A 19,893-nucleotide genomic window follows, 5' to 3' on the forward strand; every position below is an offset into this window, starting at 1 on the left:
GACAAAATGGAAGAAAATTCATTATGTCTTCCATTCCCAGACATCAATTCCCTGGAATCCCCCTGGGGGGGGGGGGGGAATTCTGACTACTTTTTAAAATTGTAGGAGAAGTCAAGGCCATTCTATATGTAGGAATGTATATAAACAAAGAGGAATCTATGCAACTGAAATTAACATGGTAGATACACACACAGATTTCCAGGGGTTGGGGGTTTTGATTTTGTTCTTCTTCTTCTGGATGGAAGAACCCAAATACATAAAAAGTAAGCAGAATAGTATTATGAACAACCATATGCTTACACATCACCTACTGTTAACAGTTACCAACTGACAGACAATCTTGTTTCATCTATATTCCCACTCACTCCCTAACCATGTATCATATCAACACAGCCCAAGTCATTGTTTAATTTCATTTATAAATATTTCGGTATGCATTTCTGAATGATAAGCATTATTTTTAACATAACCACAGTATCAATATCGTACCTAATATTAACAGTAATTCCTTGGTACTGGGATGTCCAGGTTCAGAAGCACATATCAAGCAACAGAGCGTGAATTTCTACGTAAGAGAGACTTCTTGGCAGCAATCTGGAAGAAGAGCAAAAGGACTTCCCTTTACACTGCATTTATATAATATTGAGAAAATCTCAATTGGTTTTGCTTTTTGGCCACACTGTGTGGCATGCAGGATCTTAGTTCCCCGACCAGGGATCAAACCCAGGGCCCCAGAAATGAAAATACTGACTCTTAACCATTGGACCGAAGGGAATTCTCAAGAAAACCTCTCCTGTTAATATCAAAGAGAAGAGTGGGACTGCTGAAGGATATCCTGAGGGTATTAAAGTTTCTATCAGCTGTCAGGGTCCCCTCGGTGTTGACACAGTTCTCTAATACTCAGTGGAAGTGAGCTTTTCAGCGCAGTAGTTTTTGCCTGGAGAATCCCAGAGATGGCGGAGCCTGGTGGGCTGCCATCTATGGGGTCGCACAGAGTTGGACATGACTGATGCAGCTTAGCAGCAGCAGCTTCAGCTGCCCTCTCACTCTGCATTGGCCTCTCCTCTCTCTGATTTCTAAGTCCTGCTTGACCTTCCAATTTGCTCAAGTTCATTTCCTTCATGAAGCCCACCTCTGAGATCTTCATCCTCGAATGTCATTCCCCTTTTGCATTTTCAGCATTGACACTGACCTGTTACCCTGAACAGCAAGAACAGTAGCAGCAATCACAGCAAGTGCCGTTTTCTGAGGCCTCACCACATGCCTGGGCTGGACCGAACACTTTGCCGCCATTACCTCCTAACACTGCAACTCTGTAAAGCAGGTGTCCCATTTTACAGATGAGGAAACTCAGCCTCGGTGCAGACAAGTGGCTTGCCTAAAGTCACTGTTTGAAGTGACATTGTTGGGATTTGAACACAGGTATAGTGTGACCTCAAAGTCAGCCTCCCTGATAGGTCACCTTTGTGTTTACCTTTTTTCACATGTCCTATATGCCTGAGTAAACTGTAGACTCTCAGAAGCCAAATAATATGGTATTCCTCACTGTTGTTAATCATGATGCAATGATTTTCTAACCTGATTTAATTTTAAGGCTGTTCAAACTTTGAAAGTTCTTTGCTACCTGAACTTTCTGTCTAGTGTATAAAGTGGATAAAATGAAATGTTTTATTAGCATAGTATGGTATACATCATCTTCTAAGTCAAAAAGCTGACTATAGTCAAACTGCAACAAAGTAAAATAAAATTGTTGCTGTTGTTTAGTCACTAAGTCTTGTCTGACTCTTGCAACCCCGTGTGCTGTAGCCCAGCAGACTCCCATGTTCATGGGATTTCCCAGGCAAGAACACTGGAGTGGGTTTCCATTTCCTTCTCCAGTGGATCTTCCCGATCCAGGGATCGAACCCGTGTTCCCTGCACTGGCAGGCGGATTCTTTACCACAAAGCTACCAGGGAAGCCCTTTGAAAGAGATTTTCCTCTCTATGCATGCGTGCTAAGTCACTTCAGCTGTGTCACACTGAGACCCTGCAGACTGTAGCCCGCCAGGCTCCTTTGTCCACGAGATTATCCAGGCAAGAATACTGGAGTGGGTTGCTATGCCCTCCTCCAGGGGACCTTCCTGACCCAGGGATCAAACCTGAGTCTCTTATGTCTCCTGCATTGGAAGGTGGGTTCTTTACCACTAGTGCAACCTGGGAAGCTCTTCCTCTTTATAAGTGTATTTAATCAACTACAGATTGTGAGAGCAGTTGCTTTCTCATTTTCTTCTTCTGCCTATTTTCAAAAATCTGTACCGAGGAATGCTTTGTGGCTTTGCCTCACCCTTACTGTGTTTCCATGATAAAATTCCCAGTTAGTTTATATGAATAGTTGATGTTCACACCGTTTTATGTAGAGGGCTACTAAATGCAGCTTCTGGTCTCCTAGCCACCCTGCTTTTAACTAGAATAGTATCATAATTCCTGTAAAGGTACAGAAGTTGACTCTGTAATCACATAAAATCACATAGATCTCTTGGACTGGAGTTAATGCTGAAACATAAGGTGTGTGTTGGAGAGGTGGGTGGAGGATAGTATCCTGCTTGAGAAGACCTTGAGTTTCTGTGGAGAAATTCAGACTTCATCTCATGAAGAATTCTGGGTGCTTCCTAGGAAATCAGGATGGCAGATGGGAGAGATATACAAAGCAATTATTTGGCAATAGGGGGAGAAAGACAGAAAATAAGCAAGACACTTGCAGTAATCCGACACAACACAAGGAGTACCAGGTTAAGGCAGTAGGAGAGAAAAAGGAATAGACAAGCGAAATAATTTTTAAAAATTGATAGAATGTTCCTGTATGTGGAATTAGATTTAGCTTTTCTTAATGTTGTTATTCATTTTTCTGTATTACAATATCCAAACCATCATCAAAGCTTCATCAAATGAAGCTTCTGTACATTTGTCTATTATTTTTCTTAGACATCTGGTTTGATTTTTTGTTATACTGACCATGAGACTCATGGTCATCATTTTCCACCCTGGAACAACTAAGGTGTGATAGAAAAGAACTCACTGGGAGCCAGATGTTAGAAGCTCAGCTGAATTACCTGTGTAATGTAAATGAGTCACTTAATGCCTCTCATCTTCTCCAAAGCACATTGTAAATGACCAGATCGTATGCATGTATACTCTGTGCTATATGATTTCAAAAAAAGCTTTTGACACTAACTTATGATTGTCTGCTGTCTTGTTATAAGGCTAAATTTATTTCCAAAATACATGCTAACATTTTGAATTCTAAACACTCCTCAAATTCTTATAGCAATAGATAATAATGCTTTAATGGCCTATACAAAAGAATTTTTTAGATATCACTTCCATTTTATACATATGGGTTTTTCTCTCTCCTTATGTCAATTTAAAAAAAAAGAAAAAAAAGGAAGAATCTGTTTTGGTTCAGGAATTTGACTAAACTTTATCAGAAAAAGCAGATCGATAGCAAACCTACTTATGAAATTCTAGGGCTTCCTGATAATGAAATTCACTGAAACTGAGCAGGTGAATACTGCAGAATTTTGCATTTGGCACTCACTCCACATTTCAGGTCTGTCTGGAACCAAGAAATACAAAGATGTCTTAATTTTATGGCTAATGATAAATTTTGATATATTGATTGAGATTAAATTATTGATTTATGGTTTCCAATAGTTCTCATAGCTTAATAATACTTCACTGGTTACTGTATATATGAGAGCTGTGGATGGAAAAACCAGAAAGACTATACATGCACACATGTACACATTGATAACTTTTAGCCATCAGCGTAAATTATATGTCAAGTAGGGTTTTCTAATTATGATCTTCATATGATAATATTACAGACATATGACTAAATTTTCAAATAGCATTAAAACTCTCTTTCAGATGGTAATGATAACCCTGTATGCGAGACAGCAAAAGAGACACAGATGTAAAGAACAGACTTTTGAACTTTGTGGGAGAGGGAGAGAGTGGGATGATTTGGGAGAATGGCATTAAAACATGTATACTATTGTGTAAGAAACAAATCGCTAGTCTAGGTTCAGTATAGGATACAGGATGCTTGGGGCTGGTGCACTGGGATGACCCAGAGAGGTGATATGGGGAGGGTGGTGGGAGGGGAGTTCAGGGTTGGGAACTCATGTACACCTGTGGTGGAGTCATGTTAATGTATGGCAAAACCAATACAGCATTGTAAAGTAAAAAAATAAAATTAAAAAAAAACTCTCTTTCATATATCTATCTAGATATCTAGATAGATACTTATCTACATAGGTAGATGATATATAGATGGATAGGTAGATAGACAGATAAAGAGATTGATGAAACTAGCATCCTGACGAAAGTATCTAATTTGTTTCTAATAAAATATTGAAAACTTTAAAAATTTAATACAGCAGAGTGTTCCTTGGTCTTAGATTGAGAAGTCTGAAAACTATCGCACTCCTGCTGTATGCATAGCAATAGTGGACCTCTGCCAGCAAAGGCCTTTATCACAGCATAAATGGGGTTTTAAGTGTTTGTTTCCAGTGCAGGTTCTTGCAGCCCAGGCACTTCCCAATCTCATTGTTCCTTTGTTCTAGCGGATGTACAAAGGGTTGACTGTTTTGTTTTCTGGCTCAGAGAGATTAGATAAAGCCTGCATTTCTGAACTTCACCCTCTAGGCACGCAACCTTAAAATTCATTTTTTATAGCTTTTATTTTGCAAATTTTATATGTTTATATCATAAGGATCATAACATTACTTTCTTTAACCTTTACCTGGCTGCACTGTGCATGTAGGTGACAGTATTGATCCCATTTGAACAATCATTGGAAAGCATCTCTTTCTCTTGTTCTTGTCCTTAAAATGCCTCTTCAGTAAAAACGCATCACCTCCATTGGCTATGACAAGGTTGCTCTTGAGTTTCTCGGGTTATGAGAATCTCATGATAACAAGAAAACTTTTTGTGAGGGGAAATTGTGTTCTTTCCTTTTATTATGGCGTCTTTCATTGTAGATTGTTGTGTAGGATAGAAAATTTAAATAATATTGCCACATACACACAGACACAAACCCATACTGTTTTCCCTCAAGAACTCATAAATGAGAATCATCTTGGGAATTTTTTTTTTAATTTTATCTTAAGGGTTAGAAAGATAGTTCATGGGAATAAATTGATAAGATTTTTCCAAGTTTTTTTTTTTTTAAGAAAAGCAATTAATGCTGTTATCAGTTTAGTCTCTTAAAAAGATGGTATTCCAGTTTTGCCTCCATTCTGTCAGTGATTCGGAGAAAATTTCTTTTTTATGATCTCATAGACAGAATACATTGTATACCAGGTGCAGTCTCTGGTATATCTTGTGACTCCTCCAAACATTTAAAGAATATAGGTACTGTTGTTATGCTCCCCAGACAGGGGGAGAAATGGAGTTCTGACTCCAAAGCCTGCTCTCTCTGCCACTACTTCTATGACAAGATTGTCCCAACTAGAAGAGGAATAATAGTAATAGAAATAACAGCAAACATTGAACACCATGTGCCAGACACTTTTTTAAGTTCTCTAGATAAAATACGCAATTTCATCTTCATAACAGATCTACTGAAAAGATAGTATTGTTATCAGCGTTGCATGGAGGACACAGCTGAGGCACAGGGAGGTTAAGGAATTGCTATACAGCTGCAAAGCGGGAGACCCGATTCAAGACTCTAGAGTCTACACTGTTTAGCAGCTGTGAACCTGTGCTGCTGGGGTATAAACCATAGAACCGTGGCCTCCTAGCTCACCTGTGCTGTGGAGTCCCAAAGTTTGCTGCCTTGACTTGGCTGTATTTAGCCTATGTGTGACATCTCTGGGTGACCCACAGTCTACTGAGCTGTTTGGCTATAAATGCCTTTTGAATATAGAGTAAGATTACCTTATTCCTATTTGTATTTATGCTAATAACAAGTGAAGACTTTCTTAAAACATATACTGTTCTAGGAAGATGCTAGAATTTCTTATTTTGTGAGTAAAATATAATTTACCAGGTGGTAGATAAGAACTGAGACCACTCTGCCATGCCACTAAAACAGTTAACCTGCCTCTTGAAATTTAGTCTCCAGTATCTTGAGCTCATTTCCTAAAACAAAAGCCAGGTAGGATTTCTGAAAACGTTGTATATGTCACTGTCAGCGTTTCTTCTCCCCATATTTAGGGTGAGGAGAGCCTCATTGCTCAGATGGTCACACAGCATCTTCTGCTCTCTAAATCTTATTCCCTTAGTTCCTAACCTGGAGATGTCCCAGTCATCCTATTTTAAGTTCTACAGTGAAGATTCAGTACACAGGAAACGGGACTCCTCAAACTGACCCATGGCTTTGAGAACTGAAATTAAGTGCACAGCCAGGTCCAGGACTAACCCATTCCCGTCTGCTCTAAGAGTTCTGGCAGCTCCAAAATGTCCCAGAACTCAAGTTTAAAAAAATCTAGGGACATAAGGAATCCCAGTTTCTAAAAATATTTATTTGGCTGAGTTGGGTCTTAATTATAGCACACAGGATCTTCACTGCACAATGTGGGATCTTTCCTTGTGGTGCACAGACTCTCTAGTTGTGGTGCATGGGCTTAGTTGGTCCAGGACATGTGGGATCTTAGTTCCCCGACCAGGGATTAAACCCACACCCCCTGCATTACAAGCAGATTCTTTACCACTGGACTACCAGGGAAGTCCCAGGGAATCCCTGTTGTTGGGAGTATTCATTTTGGTGAACATACCTAACCTTGGCTTCATTACCAGGTTTGTATCTTTTGTGATTTTCTGATATCTAAGAACAACCCAAAGTTTTGTAAATGTAAGCCCCTAAGCCCCACAACCTAAAAAAGAGAACATTTAGCAGAAATTTTAAAATTATTTCTTAATATCTATATTTTCTGTTGAGATTTTCAGTATTTATCCAGGAAGAGCCTGGATGTTTGTCAATGTTTGAAAAATGCAAAACCTGCAAGCCAAAGAAAATGTAACCTTGCTTGGATCTCCAAGCTCAGAGCTGTTGAAACAAAAAAGTTTTATTAGAAAAAAAGGAGTTTATATGACTAATAGCTAAGGTAGATTCCGTTTTTAACTACAGTGGTTTGGAAGTAGTGTAAAATGCCCATTCATATCACGGGCAGCAGAGTTCTGAAAGTGTTGAAGGAAACTGAGTCTGGGTTGTAGCAAGGTAAGAGTGCATCTGCAAAAGTCCTCAAGCCACCTTCTCCTTTTTGGTTTTTGCCCCATAGATCCTTTACCTCCTGCTAGGTTTGAAGTCAGTAAAGAGAAAACAACTTCTACCAGTTTGCATGTTTGGTGGACTCCTTCCTCGGGAAAAGTCACCTGGTATGAGGTACAGTTACTTGATGATAACCAAAAGATACAGATGGCCCAAATTCAAGAAAGAGCTTCACGGAATGAATACACGTTTTTCAACCTCACTGCTGGTAATAAGTATAAAATTGCCATCACAGCTATTTCTGGGGATAAACGTTCCTCTACAATGTATGCCAATGGATCAACAGGTAAGATTTGTTTACATGTAGTTGAGTAGTTAATAGTCTATACTCCTTTTGAAATTATATTAGATTCAGGAAAAATGCAGTAAGAATGCCGTGAGATCAATGATAGATAGACAGACAGACAGACAACGAAACTGATATAGAGGAAAGACTGGACTGGAAACAAGGAGCTGAGATTGGGCTGCCACCTTGCCAGGTGATTTTGAACAAGTCATGGAACTTCTCTGGGACCGGAACTTTCTCCAAAATGAAGATATTTCCTAAAAAGTCTTTGCTTGTACCCATGCATCTCAGTATCAGTGGCACATTACCAGTTCCTTCCATAACACACTGTCTTATCATTCACTCGCCACTGATTTTCTCTCCTGCTTTGTTGCTCTTTCAATTTTTCATCTTCTATAGTTCTTTCTTTTCTCTTTTCCTTTTCTGCTATGCCACATCATACTCCATTGGTAAAATCTACCTTGATACCTGTTAAATGGGGGAGATAGGTACACTATGATGTAGCTTCAGGCTGTGGGATTTGAAAAGAGCATTAATCCAGATCCCAGGAAAATGTCAAGGGTGCTATTTTCATTAGTTATTACACAAATTACAGAGAAGCAAAAATGAATGTGTGGTTTCAAATAAAATGTGTTTATATATTTTATAAGGAAATTATGAATAACACTTTGGAAATGCATTTTATCCCACTAGTGCCATCCCCAGTGAAAGACATTGGTGTTTTGGCGAAAACTAATTCGCTCCTGATTTCCTGGTCACGTGGCTCCGGGAACGTGGAACGATACCAGCTGATGTTAATGGATAAAGGGATTCTAGTTCATAGTAATGCTGTGGACACTACTTTCTACACTTTTCATGGACTGACGCCTGGTCACCTCTATAATGTCACCATTGTTAGTGAGGCTGCAGGGCTGCAAAACTACAGATGGAAATCAGCCAGGACAAGTAAGTTTCCCTAGCTTTTCTGTACAGTAATAAGCTCAATTCAAAGAAATCTTTAATAAATAAGGTTTATTATTTGAATAGTGGCAGTATAGGACAAATTAAAATCCATAAATTATAAAAGACCTTAATATGTATCCATATTTCTACTTAAAGAGGGATTCCCTTTTATTCTAAAGTTTAGGCTAGCCCTTGGCAGCGTTATGAAATAGCAAAATTAATCATGGATATAGTCCAGCTTCTCTTTTTATTTAAGGATTGTTACTTACTTCTCTTAAACCAGCATCCACTGCCTTTGTGACATCACTCACAATGAGCCAGGATTACTCTTCTCGGTGCTATACAAACACCTCCTCCTGTGAACCAGCCATTTCCCAAACCTTCTCTTCTATGAAGCATCTACTGAGACCCAATTCTATAGTTGTTCGCATAGGCTGACATAGCAAGAAAGCTCATCTGTGCTCTGCTAAGTTTTAATGAATCGTGTATATACACACATATTCATTCATTTGTTCTTTTAATCAGTATTTGTAAGGTGCAAACGATATAGTCGACATTGTAGATGCAACAGTGTCCAAGAAAGACAATGTCTTTGCCTTCATGGAGCTTCCATTCAAGTGGATTCTAATGCTTCTAGTCAGTCTACTGTGTTAAAAAATCCCCTCCTTTGGGAAGCTATGTACGTTTAAGAGAAACTCTAAAATATGTAGTGCCCAAGGCAATGGCATCCCACTCCAGTACTCTTGCCTGGAAAATCCCATGGACAGAGGAGCCTGGTGGGCTGCAGTCCATGGGGTCGCTAAGGGTCGGACACGACTGAGCGACTTCACTTTCACTTTTCACTTTCATGCATTGGAGAAGGAAATGGCAACCCACTTCAGTGTTCTTGCCTGGAGAACCCTAGGGACAGGGTAGCCTGGTGGGCTGCCATCTATGGGGTCGCACAGAGTCAGACACGACTGAAGCGACTTAGCAGCAGCAGCAGCAGACATTATTCTAGTGGGGAGAGTTCCTGAAACTATAGGAGGTTGGTAGGAAAGATATTTGAAGACACCTATATATTTACATATTTTTATATCACACTTGAAAAAAAAAGTGTATATATATATATATATAGCAAAAAAAGTACCATATATCTTATTATTTATGTATATCAAGAGCAATTACATTTCTAATTTGCCTGTGCAAAAACAGTGTGCTATATCCGTTATTTTAGCGAAACATTATTAATTTATATTATGCCATTAGTGAAGCTAAAAATTATAGCATAGGCAAAAGTTAGAAAAAATATTCACCAAAGTATCTCTTCTTTGTAATCATTTCCTTTGATGAAATAATAGAACAACTCTTAAGCTTTAGCTTTATCATGATTTAATATAAAAAAGAAAGTACTTTTAGCACAAAAATTTATGATACCCAATCAATCAACCAATCTATTTATTATGTACTTGCTGTTATTAAATACATAAAAAAGATGGGTGGAAATTAGGCAGATGACCGACTTCTTTGAGGAGTCCACTTAAAGAATTTCAGAACTGGAAAAGACCATTTTAAGTTTTTTTGACCCAAGCCATCATTAAGCTAAAGGCCTCTAGGCTTAGTGAGATAGACAGAGCTGTTCACTAACCAGACAACCTTTCTTTGGTTTTGTAGTATTTTTTTTAACATCGTGAAGTCATTTTCTTCAGAGCAGAGATTGTGGCTTGTAGAGATTAAAATACAGGTCAGAATTTGGCCATAAGAGTGATATGACATCCTGAAATAAAATCTCTTTCCTGTTCTTCCTAATTAGCCCCCATGGAAGTCTCAAATCTGAAGGTGACAAATGAAGGCACTATGACTTCTCTAAAAGTCAAGTGGCAAAGGCCTTCCGGAAATGTGGATTTCTACAACATTACCCTGTCTCACCAAGGGACCATCAAACAATCCAGAATATTAGCATCCCAGATTACTGAAAGTCAATTTAAAGACTTGGCCCCTGGACGACTTTATCAAGTCACCATCAGCTGTGTGTCTGGTGAATTATCTGCTCACAAGACAGCAGTGGGCAGAACAGGTGAGTCTAAGGCTCCATAAATTCCTTAGTTGCTCAAATCACTCTCTGATCCATCTTAGAATGGGATAAAATAGTTCAGTTCAGTCGCTCAGTCATGAGCACTCCAGGCCTCCCTGTCCATCACCAACTCCCGGAGTCTACTCAAATTCACGTCCATTGAGTTGGTGACGCCATACAACCATCTCATCCTCTGTTGTCCCCTTCTCCTCTCACCTTCTATCTTTCCCAGCATTAGAGCCTTTTCAGATGAGTCAGCTCTTCGCATCAGGTGGCCAAAGTATTGGAGTTTCAGCTTCAACATCAGTCCTTCCAATGAACATTCAGGACTGATTTCCTTTAGGATGGACTGGTTGGATCTCCTTGCAGTCCAAGGGACTCTCAAGAGTCTTCCCCAACACCACAGTTCAAAAGCATCAATTCTTCGGCACTCAGCTTTCGTTATAGTCCAACTCTCACATCCATACATGACTACTGGAAAAACCATAGCCTTGACTAAAAGGACCTTTGTTGGCAAAGTAATGTCTCTGCTTTTCAATATGCTGTCTAGGTTGGTCATAACTTTCCTTCCAAGGAGTAAGCATTTTTTAATTTCATGGCTGTGCTCACCATCTGCAGTGATTTTGGAGCCCCCAAAAATAAAGTTTCCACTGTTCCCCCATCTGTTTGCCATGAAGCAATGGGACTGGATGCCATAATCTTTGTTTTCTGAATGTTGAGCTTTAAGCCAACTTTTTCACTCTCCTCTTTCACTTTCATCAAGAGGCTCTTTAGTTCTTCTTCACTTTCTGCCATAAGGGTGGTGTCATCTGCATATCTGAGGTTATTGATATTTCTCCCAGCAATCTTGATTCCAGCTTGTGCTTCATCCAGCCCAGCATTTCTCATGATGTATTCTTCATGTAATTTAAACAAGCATGGTGACAATATACAGCCTTGAAGTACTCCTTTCTTATTTGGAACCAGTCTGTTGTTCCATGTCCAATTCTAACTGTTGCTTCCTGACCTGCATATGGATTTCTCAAAATAAGATAGAAGGAAAAATTTTTCCCACCTTGGGAAGTATAGTCTACATAATTCCTATGGAGACTGAGAGTGTCTATGAGTGAGGACCCCCTGTGCAGAGTCAAGCAGAGGGTTGATTGCATTTTATGAGTTTTTTAAGCAAATGGATATGGATTGATTTCTGAACAATCTGTATTACTGGCTCTGCCCTGTGCTCTTTCATGTCACACTACTTCAGTAGCATAAATGAATTAGAACTGATACTAATCAATAAAACATTTCTGATCAACTCTTATAATGAGGGCTTTGTTGTTGTTTGTTGTTTAGTCACTCGGTTGTGTCCAACTCTTTGTGACCCCATGTTTACCAGGCTTCCCTGTCCTTTGCTATATCCTGGAGCTTGCTCAAACTCATGTCTATTGAGCTGGTGATACCATCCAGCCATCTTGTCCTCTGTCGTCCCCTTCTCCTCCTGCCTTCAATCTTTCCCAGCATCAGAGTCTTAACCATGTTTTCCATAAATTATTTTATTATGCCAGCAAACATTTATGCAGTGCCTTCCTTGTATAAATTATAGTATCATGCACTTTCAGAGGTATTATGATGGTCCTTCAGCCAAATATGGTCTGTGACCTATTTTTGTGTAACACCAAACTGAGTGGTTCTTACATTTTAAAGCAGCTTTAAAAAGAAAGAAAGAAAACAAAAGAAAAATAGAAATATATGGCCTGAAAATTCTGAAATATCAATATTTACTTTGCTAATCCTTGTTTCTAAGGAAGTTATATTTTAATCACACAAAGGTAGAATATACACACAATTTTTTAAAAATATTACATTTTAATGATGTAATTATATTGATGTTTCCATGGATCAGGCACTGACTGAATACAGCATTATTTCATTCAGTTTTCACCAAAATCACTAGATGTCTTATTGTTATCACCAGTTTATAGATAATTCAGAGAGGTCAAATAACTTGTCCATAGTCATCCAACCAGTAAGTGATGGAGTTTAAACCAGGCTGTCTGATTCCACGGTCCATTGTCTATGTTATTGGAGATGCCAGATAAAAGCCATAAATATGGTAAGAAAGAAATGAGAAGCTCTCTTTCAGAAGATCAGTAAAGATTCTGGGGAGGCAATAGCCTTTAACTGGGATTTTTAAAATATGAAGCTCTTGGCAAGTTAGGAGGGAAAGGAGGGAAGGGCATTTGAGGTACAGGGAATAATAAAAACAAAGACACAGTGGCAGAGGAGCCCAGGCGATCTAAGGTCTAAGGATGAGAAACTGGAGGCCAGCATTCACTAGCGGGGAATCAGGGAGGGGCCCTGCAGGGAGACGTCAGGGTGAAGACTGGCAGGAACTGGGCTTTGATTTGGGAGAGCTACAAACTCCGCAACAAAGACTTGATGTTTTATTCTGTAGTTAATGGAGAAACCTTGAATGTTTTTGAGCAAAGGAATAATAAGATCAGAGTTATATTGCTAGAAAGTTAATCTTTTCAATTGGAAAAGAAAGAAAAGTTTTGTGACCACTATCTTCTGAAAGATACCATATCCATCAATGTCACTGTCATTAGAAGCAATATCAATTGTCTCTAGGGCTGGTGTGTAATTAAAAAAAAAAAAACACCAGCATTCGTATCACCAGGTTATTAATAGTGTTACAGAAGATCACACTACTGATATATTGCTAAAATGATTTTAGCAAACATGTCTCACATGTCAGATGGCTCCAAATTACTCATTTGCAATTCACAAACATCAGGAGGAGATAGAAATGTTTTGAATTGCTACTATTAGGTTTCTTATCTACTGTTGGCCATGAAAAGTAAACAAGTATCCTTACCTTTGGATTTTGGTATCTCCTTGTGACATCATTTCACTGTTTAGTTCCACAGAAAGTTGAGGACCTGGAGGCAAACAGCAATGGTTCTACGAAGTCCCTGGTGGTAAGCTGGTCGCCCCCTGCTGGAGACTGGGAGCGCTATCGTATCCTGCTCTGGAATGATTCTTCGGTGCTGCTCAACATCACCGTGGGAAAGGAGGAAACACACTATGTCATAGATGACGTGGGGCTTATACCGGGAAGACAGTATGAGATAGAAGTCACTGTTGAGAGCGGAAATCTGAAGAATTCTACGCGTTGCCAAGGCAGGACAGGTAAGCAAATATTATGGTGTTAATGACTGACAGAACCTTAATTTGGACCTTCATCCAAGTAATTCAGGTAACCATCAATATCTTACCCCAGCATTCCCTGGATTTGAGACATTTTAAACTGGTAGGCTGAAATAGGTTGGTAATGTTTAATTTTGTCAAATTAGAACAATAGAAATCACTTCCGCTAGTAAGTCCATTGTATAAAAGAAAGACCTTTTTTAACATCAAAAGAATAAGGAAACAATCTGGGCTAATCCTCCCCACAAAGTAGATATTTGATAACTATTTCTTGGTAGTTAGTGTTAGAGAACCACTGCCTTGACCCACTGCTGACTAATGGGAGAGTTTCAGGTACCACAAAAGAGTTGTTAAAGCAATGAGGGATATATTCAGATTTTAGGGCAGAGGAGAGTGAGGTTTCTAAGACATGGATTTCGGTGTTCTTGCTGTCACCATTACACTGTAATTCCATGGGCAAGTCACAACCTCTCTGAGTCCATTTCCTCAATTTTCAAGTAAGAGAGTTGACCTCTAAGCTCAACGTTTCTATGAAAATCCCTGTGATGTGGAATATGCCACACTTAGAGGGAAATTCAAATATATTCTCTCTTAGTCTTGCGTGATAATAAGGAAATAACTACACTGATGCAGTATTCTTAGAAGAATGTCAAAGAAAAGGACCAAGGACCATGTCTTTAGCTTGCCAACTGTGTCTTCCAGTCATCTCTTCATTTTCCAACTGTTAATATCTCCTGGATGATGATCAAAAATAAATGACCCAGTAATTTCCAAGAGTACTCTTTTGAATCCTTATTTCTGGTTATGTTACACAAACAACGTTTTTTGTGATTGGCATTTTTTTTTTTTTGATAAATGCTTATAAGCATTCAGAAAAGAAATGTTCGACTAGAACACTCCTGTGGGTAGAAAGGAGCAGATCTCTAAAGAATACTCAAATGTATCCGAGTAAATCAATGACCCAGACATTGTTCTTGTTCAGTTGCTCAGTCGTGTCTGACTCTTTTCTACCCCATGCACACCATGCTCTGTCCTTCACCATCTCCCAGAGCTTGCTCAGACTCATGGCCATTGAGTCAATGATGCCATCTAACCGTCTCATCCTCTGTCATCCCCTTCTCCTCCTGCCCTCAGTCTTTCCCAGCATCAAGGTCTTTTCTAATGAGTCGGTTCTTCATATCAGGTGGCCAAACTGTTGGAGCTTCAGCACCAGTCCCTCCAGTGAATATTCAGGATTGATTTCCTTTAGAATTGACTGGTTTGACCTCCTTGCAGTTTAAGGGACTCTCAAGAGTCTCCTCCAGCACCCAAATGACCCAAATGTCTACTGCTTTTTCCTCAGTTCCCCTGGCTGTCCTTCATCTTCGTGTCAAACATGCCAATGAAACCTCGCTGACCATCATGTGGCAGACCCCTGCAGCAGAATGGGAGAAATACATCATTTCACTCATCGACAGAGACCTCTTACTCATCCATAAGTTGCTTCCCAGAGATGCCAAAGAATTCACTTTCACTGACCTGGTGCCTGGACGAAAATACATAGCTACAGTCACCAGTATTAGTGGAGACCTCAAAAATTCATCTTTAACAAAAGGAAGAACAGGTAATATTTTAAAATAAATTTTAGACTTTAAAAGTATCCTGTCTGCTGAATTATGTAACATTCATCTTATAAATGTTCATTAAGAGCCTATTCAGCACTGGGCATACTGGGCATTGTATATATCTATACATTCATGTTTCATGTTTTCCATATATTTGCTCTCTGGGCTATAGTCTGGATAATTTCCTCAGGTCTTAGTTTTAGTTTATTAATTCTTTTTTTAGTTTTATCTGATCTATTTGAAAGTCCACCCATTGAGTTTTAAAATTTAATTGTTATGTTCTTCACTTTTAAATATTTTCTTTGGTTGTCTTTCAAATCTGTTTTGTATTCAGTTGCTTTTCCATTCTCCCCCTTCTATTACTTTAAGTAAATTAATGACTTTTATTTTCAATCTATGTCTGATTAGTCCAATATCTGAAATCATCAGGAGTTCAGTCCTGTTGTTTATCGAGTTGTCTACCTTTGCCCATGGTGCTTTACTTCCTCAAATGTTTGTGATCTTTACTTTAAACTCATATATCTTGGATTTTTATTTTGTGGGAATTCTTTGAGATAGGTTTCAGAAAGAATTTTCTTTTCTTGAGATTCTTTCAGGTGCACAGGATCTCTAGCAACTCAGACATTTAATCGAAATTATCAGCTTGAGGTTTTTGATCACCCAGGTTTTATGAAGTTGGGTTGCAAACTCGCTGAAAATGTGATGAATTCTCAGTGGAAGTTTTTTCTCCCAATACTAAGGAGGCTGAAGTACATGGGGAACAGGGAGAAAATATTTATTTCACTTACATTTAGAATGTAAGCTTTCAGGATTCAGTATTATGCAGAGTCACCTATGAGGTTCCTCACCCTGGGAAAGTCCTATTCATAGTTCCAGCAAAGCTATAAAATCAAAGCTTAGGTTTATATTTGAAAGGTGCCCTCATGGTGAAAGTCTGCTTCAGCTATCCAGTTACCTCTCTGACTTTATTATAGGTTTCTGAGAATTCATTACATTCTTGACAACTCATTCATATATTTACATTTTTATGTTTTGTCCAGCATGTGCAGTTGTGTTTATTGAGGGGATTTTCATGGTTGTGCCAGAAATGAAAGTGTTTTTGTAGTGATTTCCCTTGTTGTGCAAAAGCTTTTAAGTTTAATCACGTCTCATTTGTTTTTGCTTTTATTTCTCTTGCATTTAGGGGACAAATCCAGAAAAATATTGTTACAATTTATGTCAAGAGTGTTCTGCCTATGTTCTGTTCTAGAAGTTTTATGATTTCCAATCTTACATTTAGGTCTTTAATCAATTTTGACTTTATTTTTGTGTATAGTGTGATGAAATATTCTACTTTCATTTTTGTACATGTAGCTGTCTAGTTATCCCAGCACCACTTGTTGAAAAGAATATCTTTTCTTCATTGTATATTCTTGCCTCCTTTGCCGTAGATTAAATAGCCATAAGTGTGTGGATTTAGTTCTGGGCTGTCTGTTCTGTTCTATTGATCTATGTGTTAGTATAATCTGAATTCTGGGAGCTTGATATCTCCAGCTTTGTTCTTGTTTTTCAAGATTGCTTTGATAATTCATGGTTTTTGTGATTCCATGTGAATTTTAGGATTTTTTTTTCTAGCTTTGTAAAAAATGTCATGGATATTTTGGTAGTAATTGCATTAAATCTATAGATTACTTTGGGTAGTATGGCCATTTTAAACAATATTAATTCTTCTAATCCAAGAGCATGGGATATCTTTCCATTTCTTTGTATCATCTTCAGTTTCCTTCATCAATGTTTTTATAGTTTTCAGACTATATTTCACCTCCTTGATTAAGTTTACTCTTTGATATTTTATCCTTTTTGATTTGTGGTTGTCATGGGATTCATGTGTGTACTGACCTATAATTATATCTGCTTGGTTTAGACTGGTAGTCATTTAAGTTCAATGCATTCTGAAATACTTATGTTTTTTACTCTCCTACCCCACATTTTGTGGGTTTGATACCATATTTTACATCTTTTGCTGATCCCTTAATTGTATATTGTTATTATAGTCGCATTTACAATTTGTCTTTTAATGTACATACTGGCTTTTTAAGTGGTTGATCCTTCATTCTTATTATATATTTGCCTTTTTCTAGTGGGAGATTTTCATTTCCTATAGATTCTTACTTGTTTTCTATTTAGAGAAGACCCCTCAACTTTTCTTTTAGGGTATGTGTAGTGATGAACTTTTAGTTTTTGCTTGTCTTTAGTTTTTGCTTATCTCTACTTCTATTTTAACTGATAATTTTGCTGGGTATTTTAACTGATAATCATCCAATCTTAGGTTAGATGTTTTTCCCTTTCAGCACTTTGAATATATCATGCCACTGCCTTCTGGCCTGGAATATTTCTGTACAAAAATCAGCTGAGAGCCTTATAAGGATTCCATTGTGTATGAGTCTTTATTTTTCTCTTGTTGCCTTTAGAATTTTCTCTTTAGCTTTTGCCATTTTAATTATGCTATGTCTTGTGGCTTTATTTGGGTTCATCTTATTTGGGACCCTCTGTGCTTCCTGAACCTGCATATCTGTTTCTTTCTTCATGCTTGAGAAGTCTTCAGATGTAATTTCATCAAATACATTTTCAATCCTCTTTTCTCTCTCTTCACCTCTGGGACCCCTATAATGCAAGTATTGGAATACTTAATGTTATTCCAGATATCTCTTAAATTGCTTTCATTTTTTAAAATTTGTTTTTCTTTCTTTCTTTGTTCTGACTGAGTAGTTTACATTATTCTGTCTTCTAGCTGACTTATGTGTTCTAAGTCTGCTCCTCATTCCTTCTTAGTGTTTTTTTTTCCCCCTTTTATTTCAGCTGTTGAGTTATTCATTTCTGGTTGGATCTATTTTATATTTTCTGGTTCCTTGTTAAAATGTTCACTGTTTAGATAAACTTTTTCCCTAATTCAGTTAACATTTTTATTACCAATGTTTTAAATTCTTTGCCTGGTAAATTGTTGATTTCTGTTTCATTCATTTTTTCAGGGATTTACTTTTTCTTTTCAGTTGAGAGTAGTCCTCTGCTTTTTCACTGTGCTCTCTGTCCTCTTGCCCCACCATCTTGATCTCCTCCTCTGGCTTGTCTTTTCCTTAATTTATTAGTGTGTCTTGCAAAACATGAGTTTTTAACTTTGATGTCCAATTTGTCAATTTTTTATTTCATAAATATGCTTTTGGTGTCATATCTAAGAAATCTTTGTCTAATACAAGGTCATCAAAAATTTCTCTTAGAAGTTTCATAGTTTTAGGTTATGAATTTAGGTGTATTATCAATTTTGAATTTTTGTATATATGTGAGATATGAAGCAAGGTTTCTTTCTTTGCACATGAGCAGCCAGTAGTTGTAATCCTCTTTGTTGAAAAAGATTCTCCTTTCTTTATTGAATTGCCCTTGCATCTTTAAAAAAACATCAGTCTACATGGCGTATTTCTGGATCCTCAATTTTTTTCTGTTAGTCTGTCTGTCTACTTTTTTTCCAGCATCACACTGTCGTCATTACTGCAGCTTTCTAGAAGTCTTGAAATCAGATGATGTTAGTCCTTCAACTTTATTTTTGTTTTTCAAAATTATTTTGGCATATAATTCCTTTGCTTTCCACAGGTAATTTAGAATTAGAATTGAATCTTTCAACCCATGTACAGTAAAATATTTTAATGAATATGTTTATATTTTAATCAAAAAGTCAGTGATTTCTGAGAAAGGTTGTGCCAAGGTTCTAATCCCTTTCCTTATCTATCATAATTCTGGGAAGAGGCACAAAGGAAGTGTTTATCAAGTGCCAACTTCAAGATCTGTGTAAAAAGATTTGTTAATGGGCAGGTTAAAAATCACAATGGTTGTTAATTAGGTAAAGGGCACAGGCTCACAGGTGAGACAGATCAGGCCTTGGACCCCAGAATGACTCTTTCCTAGCACTGTTGTATAGGCCAATTACATTTTTTGATAATTGATTCAGTTTTTATCATTATTATTATTTAATACTATAACTTATATTATTGTAATATTTTCATGTATAATAGGGCTTCCCTTGTGGCTCAGCTGGGAAAGAATCTACCTGTAATGCGGGAGACCTGGGTTCAATCCCTAGGTTGCAAAGATCCGCTGGAGAAGGGAAAAGCTACCTAGTCCAGTATTCTGACCTGGAGAATTCTGGACTGTACAGTCCGTGGGGTCGCAGAGTCAGACATGACTGAGCGACTTTCACTCACTCAAACATGTATAATAAGAATGGGCCTCTTGAGAATGTGCCAGTAAAGAATTACCAGTTTCCTAGACTACAATCTAATCATCAGATTGAAGGGATTTCCCAATACCACCCCATAACAACCATCCCGTAAATAATGTGACTTTCAGTTCTCATTGAGTAGGGACAGGTGAAATCCCATTAGATAAGCAATTGTCAAAAATAGCACCCTTTTATTATTTAAAATTTAAAATAAAAAATACTTAGTAGGCATACATCTTATCCTTGGATATGAAATAATTTTGATTTTCCACATAAGCAGCTTTTTCAGAATGGTAGAGTCTCTGTAGGGGACTAGTT

At 37.9% G+C, this 19,893-nt stretch overlaps 1 protein-coding gene across 1 annotated transcript in view; it reads left to right on the forward strand.

Moving 5' to 3' along the window:
• PTPRB (protein tyrosine phosphatase receptor type B) overlaps positions 1–19,893 on the forward strand; it is a 123,045-nt gene that overhangs the window by 40,181 nt on the left and 62,971 nt on the right. The window contains exons 5-9 of the mRNA XM_068969825.1: positions 7,263–7,538; positions 8,232–8,483; positions 10,273–10,536; positions 13,435–13,704; positions 15,065–15,325. Of these exons, the coding sequence (XP_068825926.1) occupies positions 7,263–7,538; positions 8,232–8,483; positions 10,273–10,536; positions 13,435–13,704; positions 15,065–15,325 (1,323 nt within the window). The remainder of the gene's footprint in view (positions 1–7,262; positions 7,539–8,231; positions 8,484–10,272; positions 10,537–13,434; positions 13,705–15,064; positions 15,326–19,893) is intronic.

This window comes from Capricornis sumatraensis, chromosome 4, assembly GCF_032405125.1.
Source record: "Capricornis sumatraensis isolate serow.1 chromosome 4, serow.2, whole genome shotgun sequence".
NCBI lineage: Eukaryota > Metazoa > Chordata > Mammalia > Artiodactyla > Bovidae > Capricornis > Capricornis sumatraensis.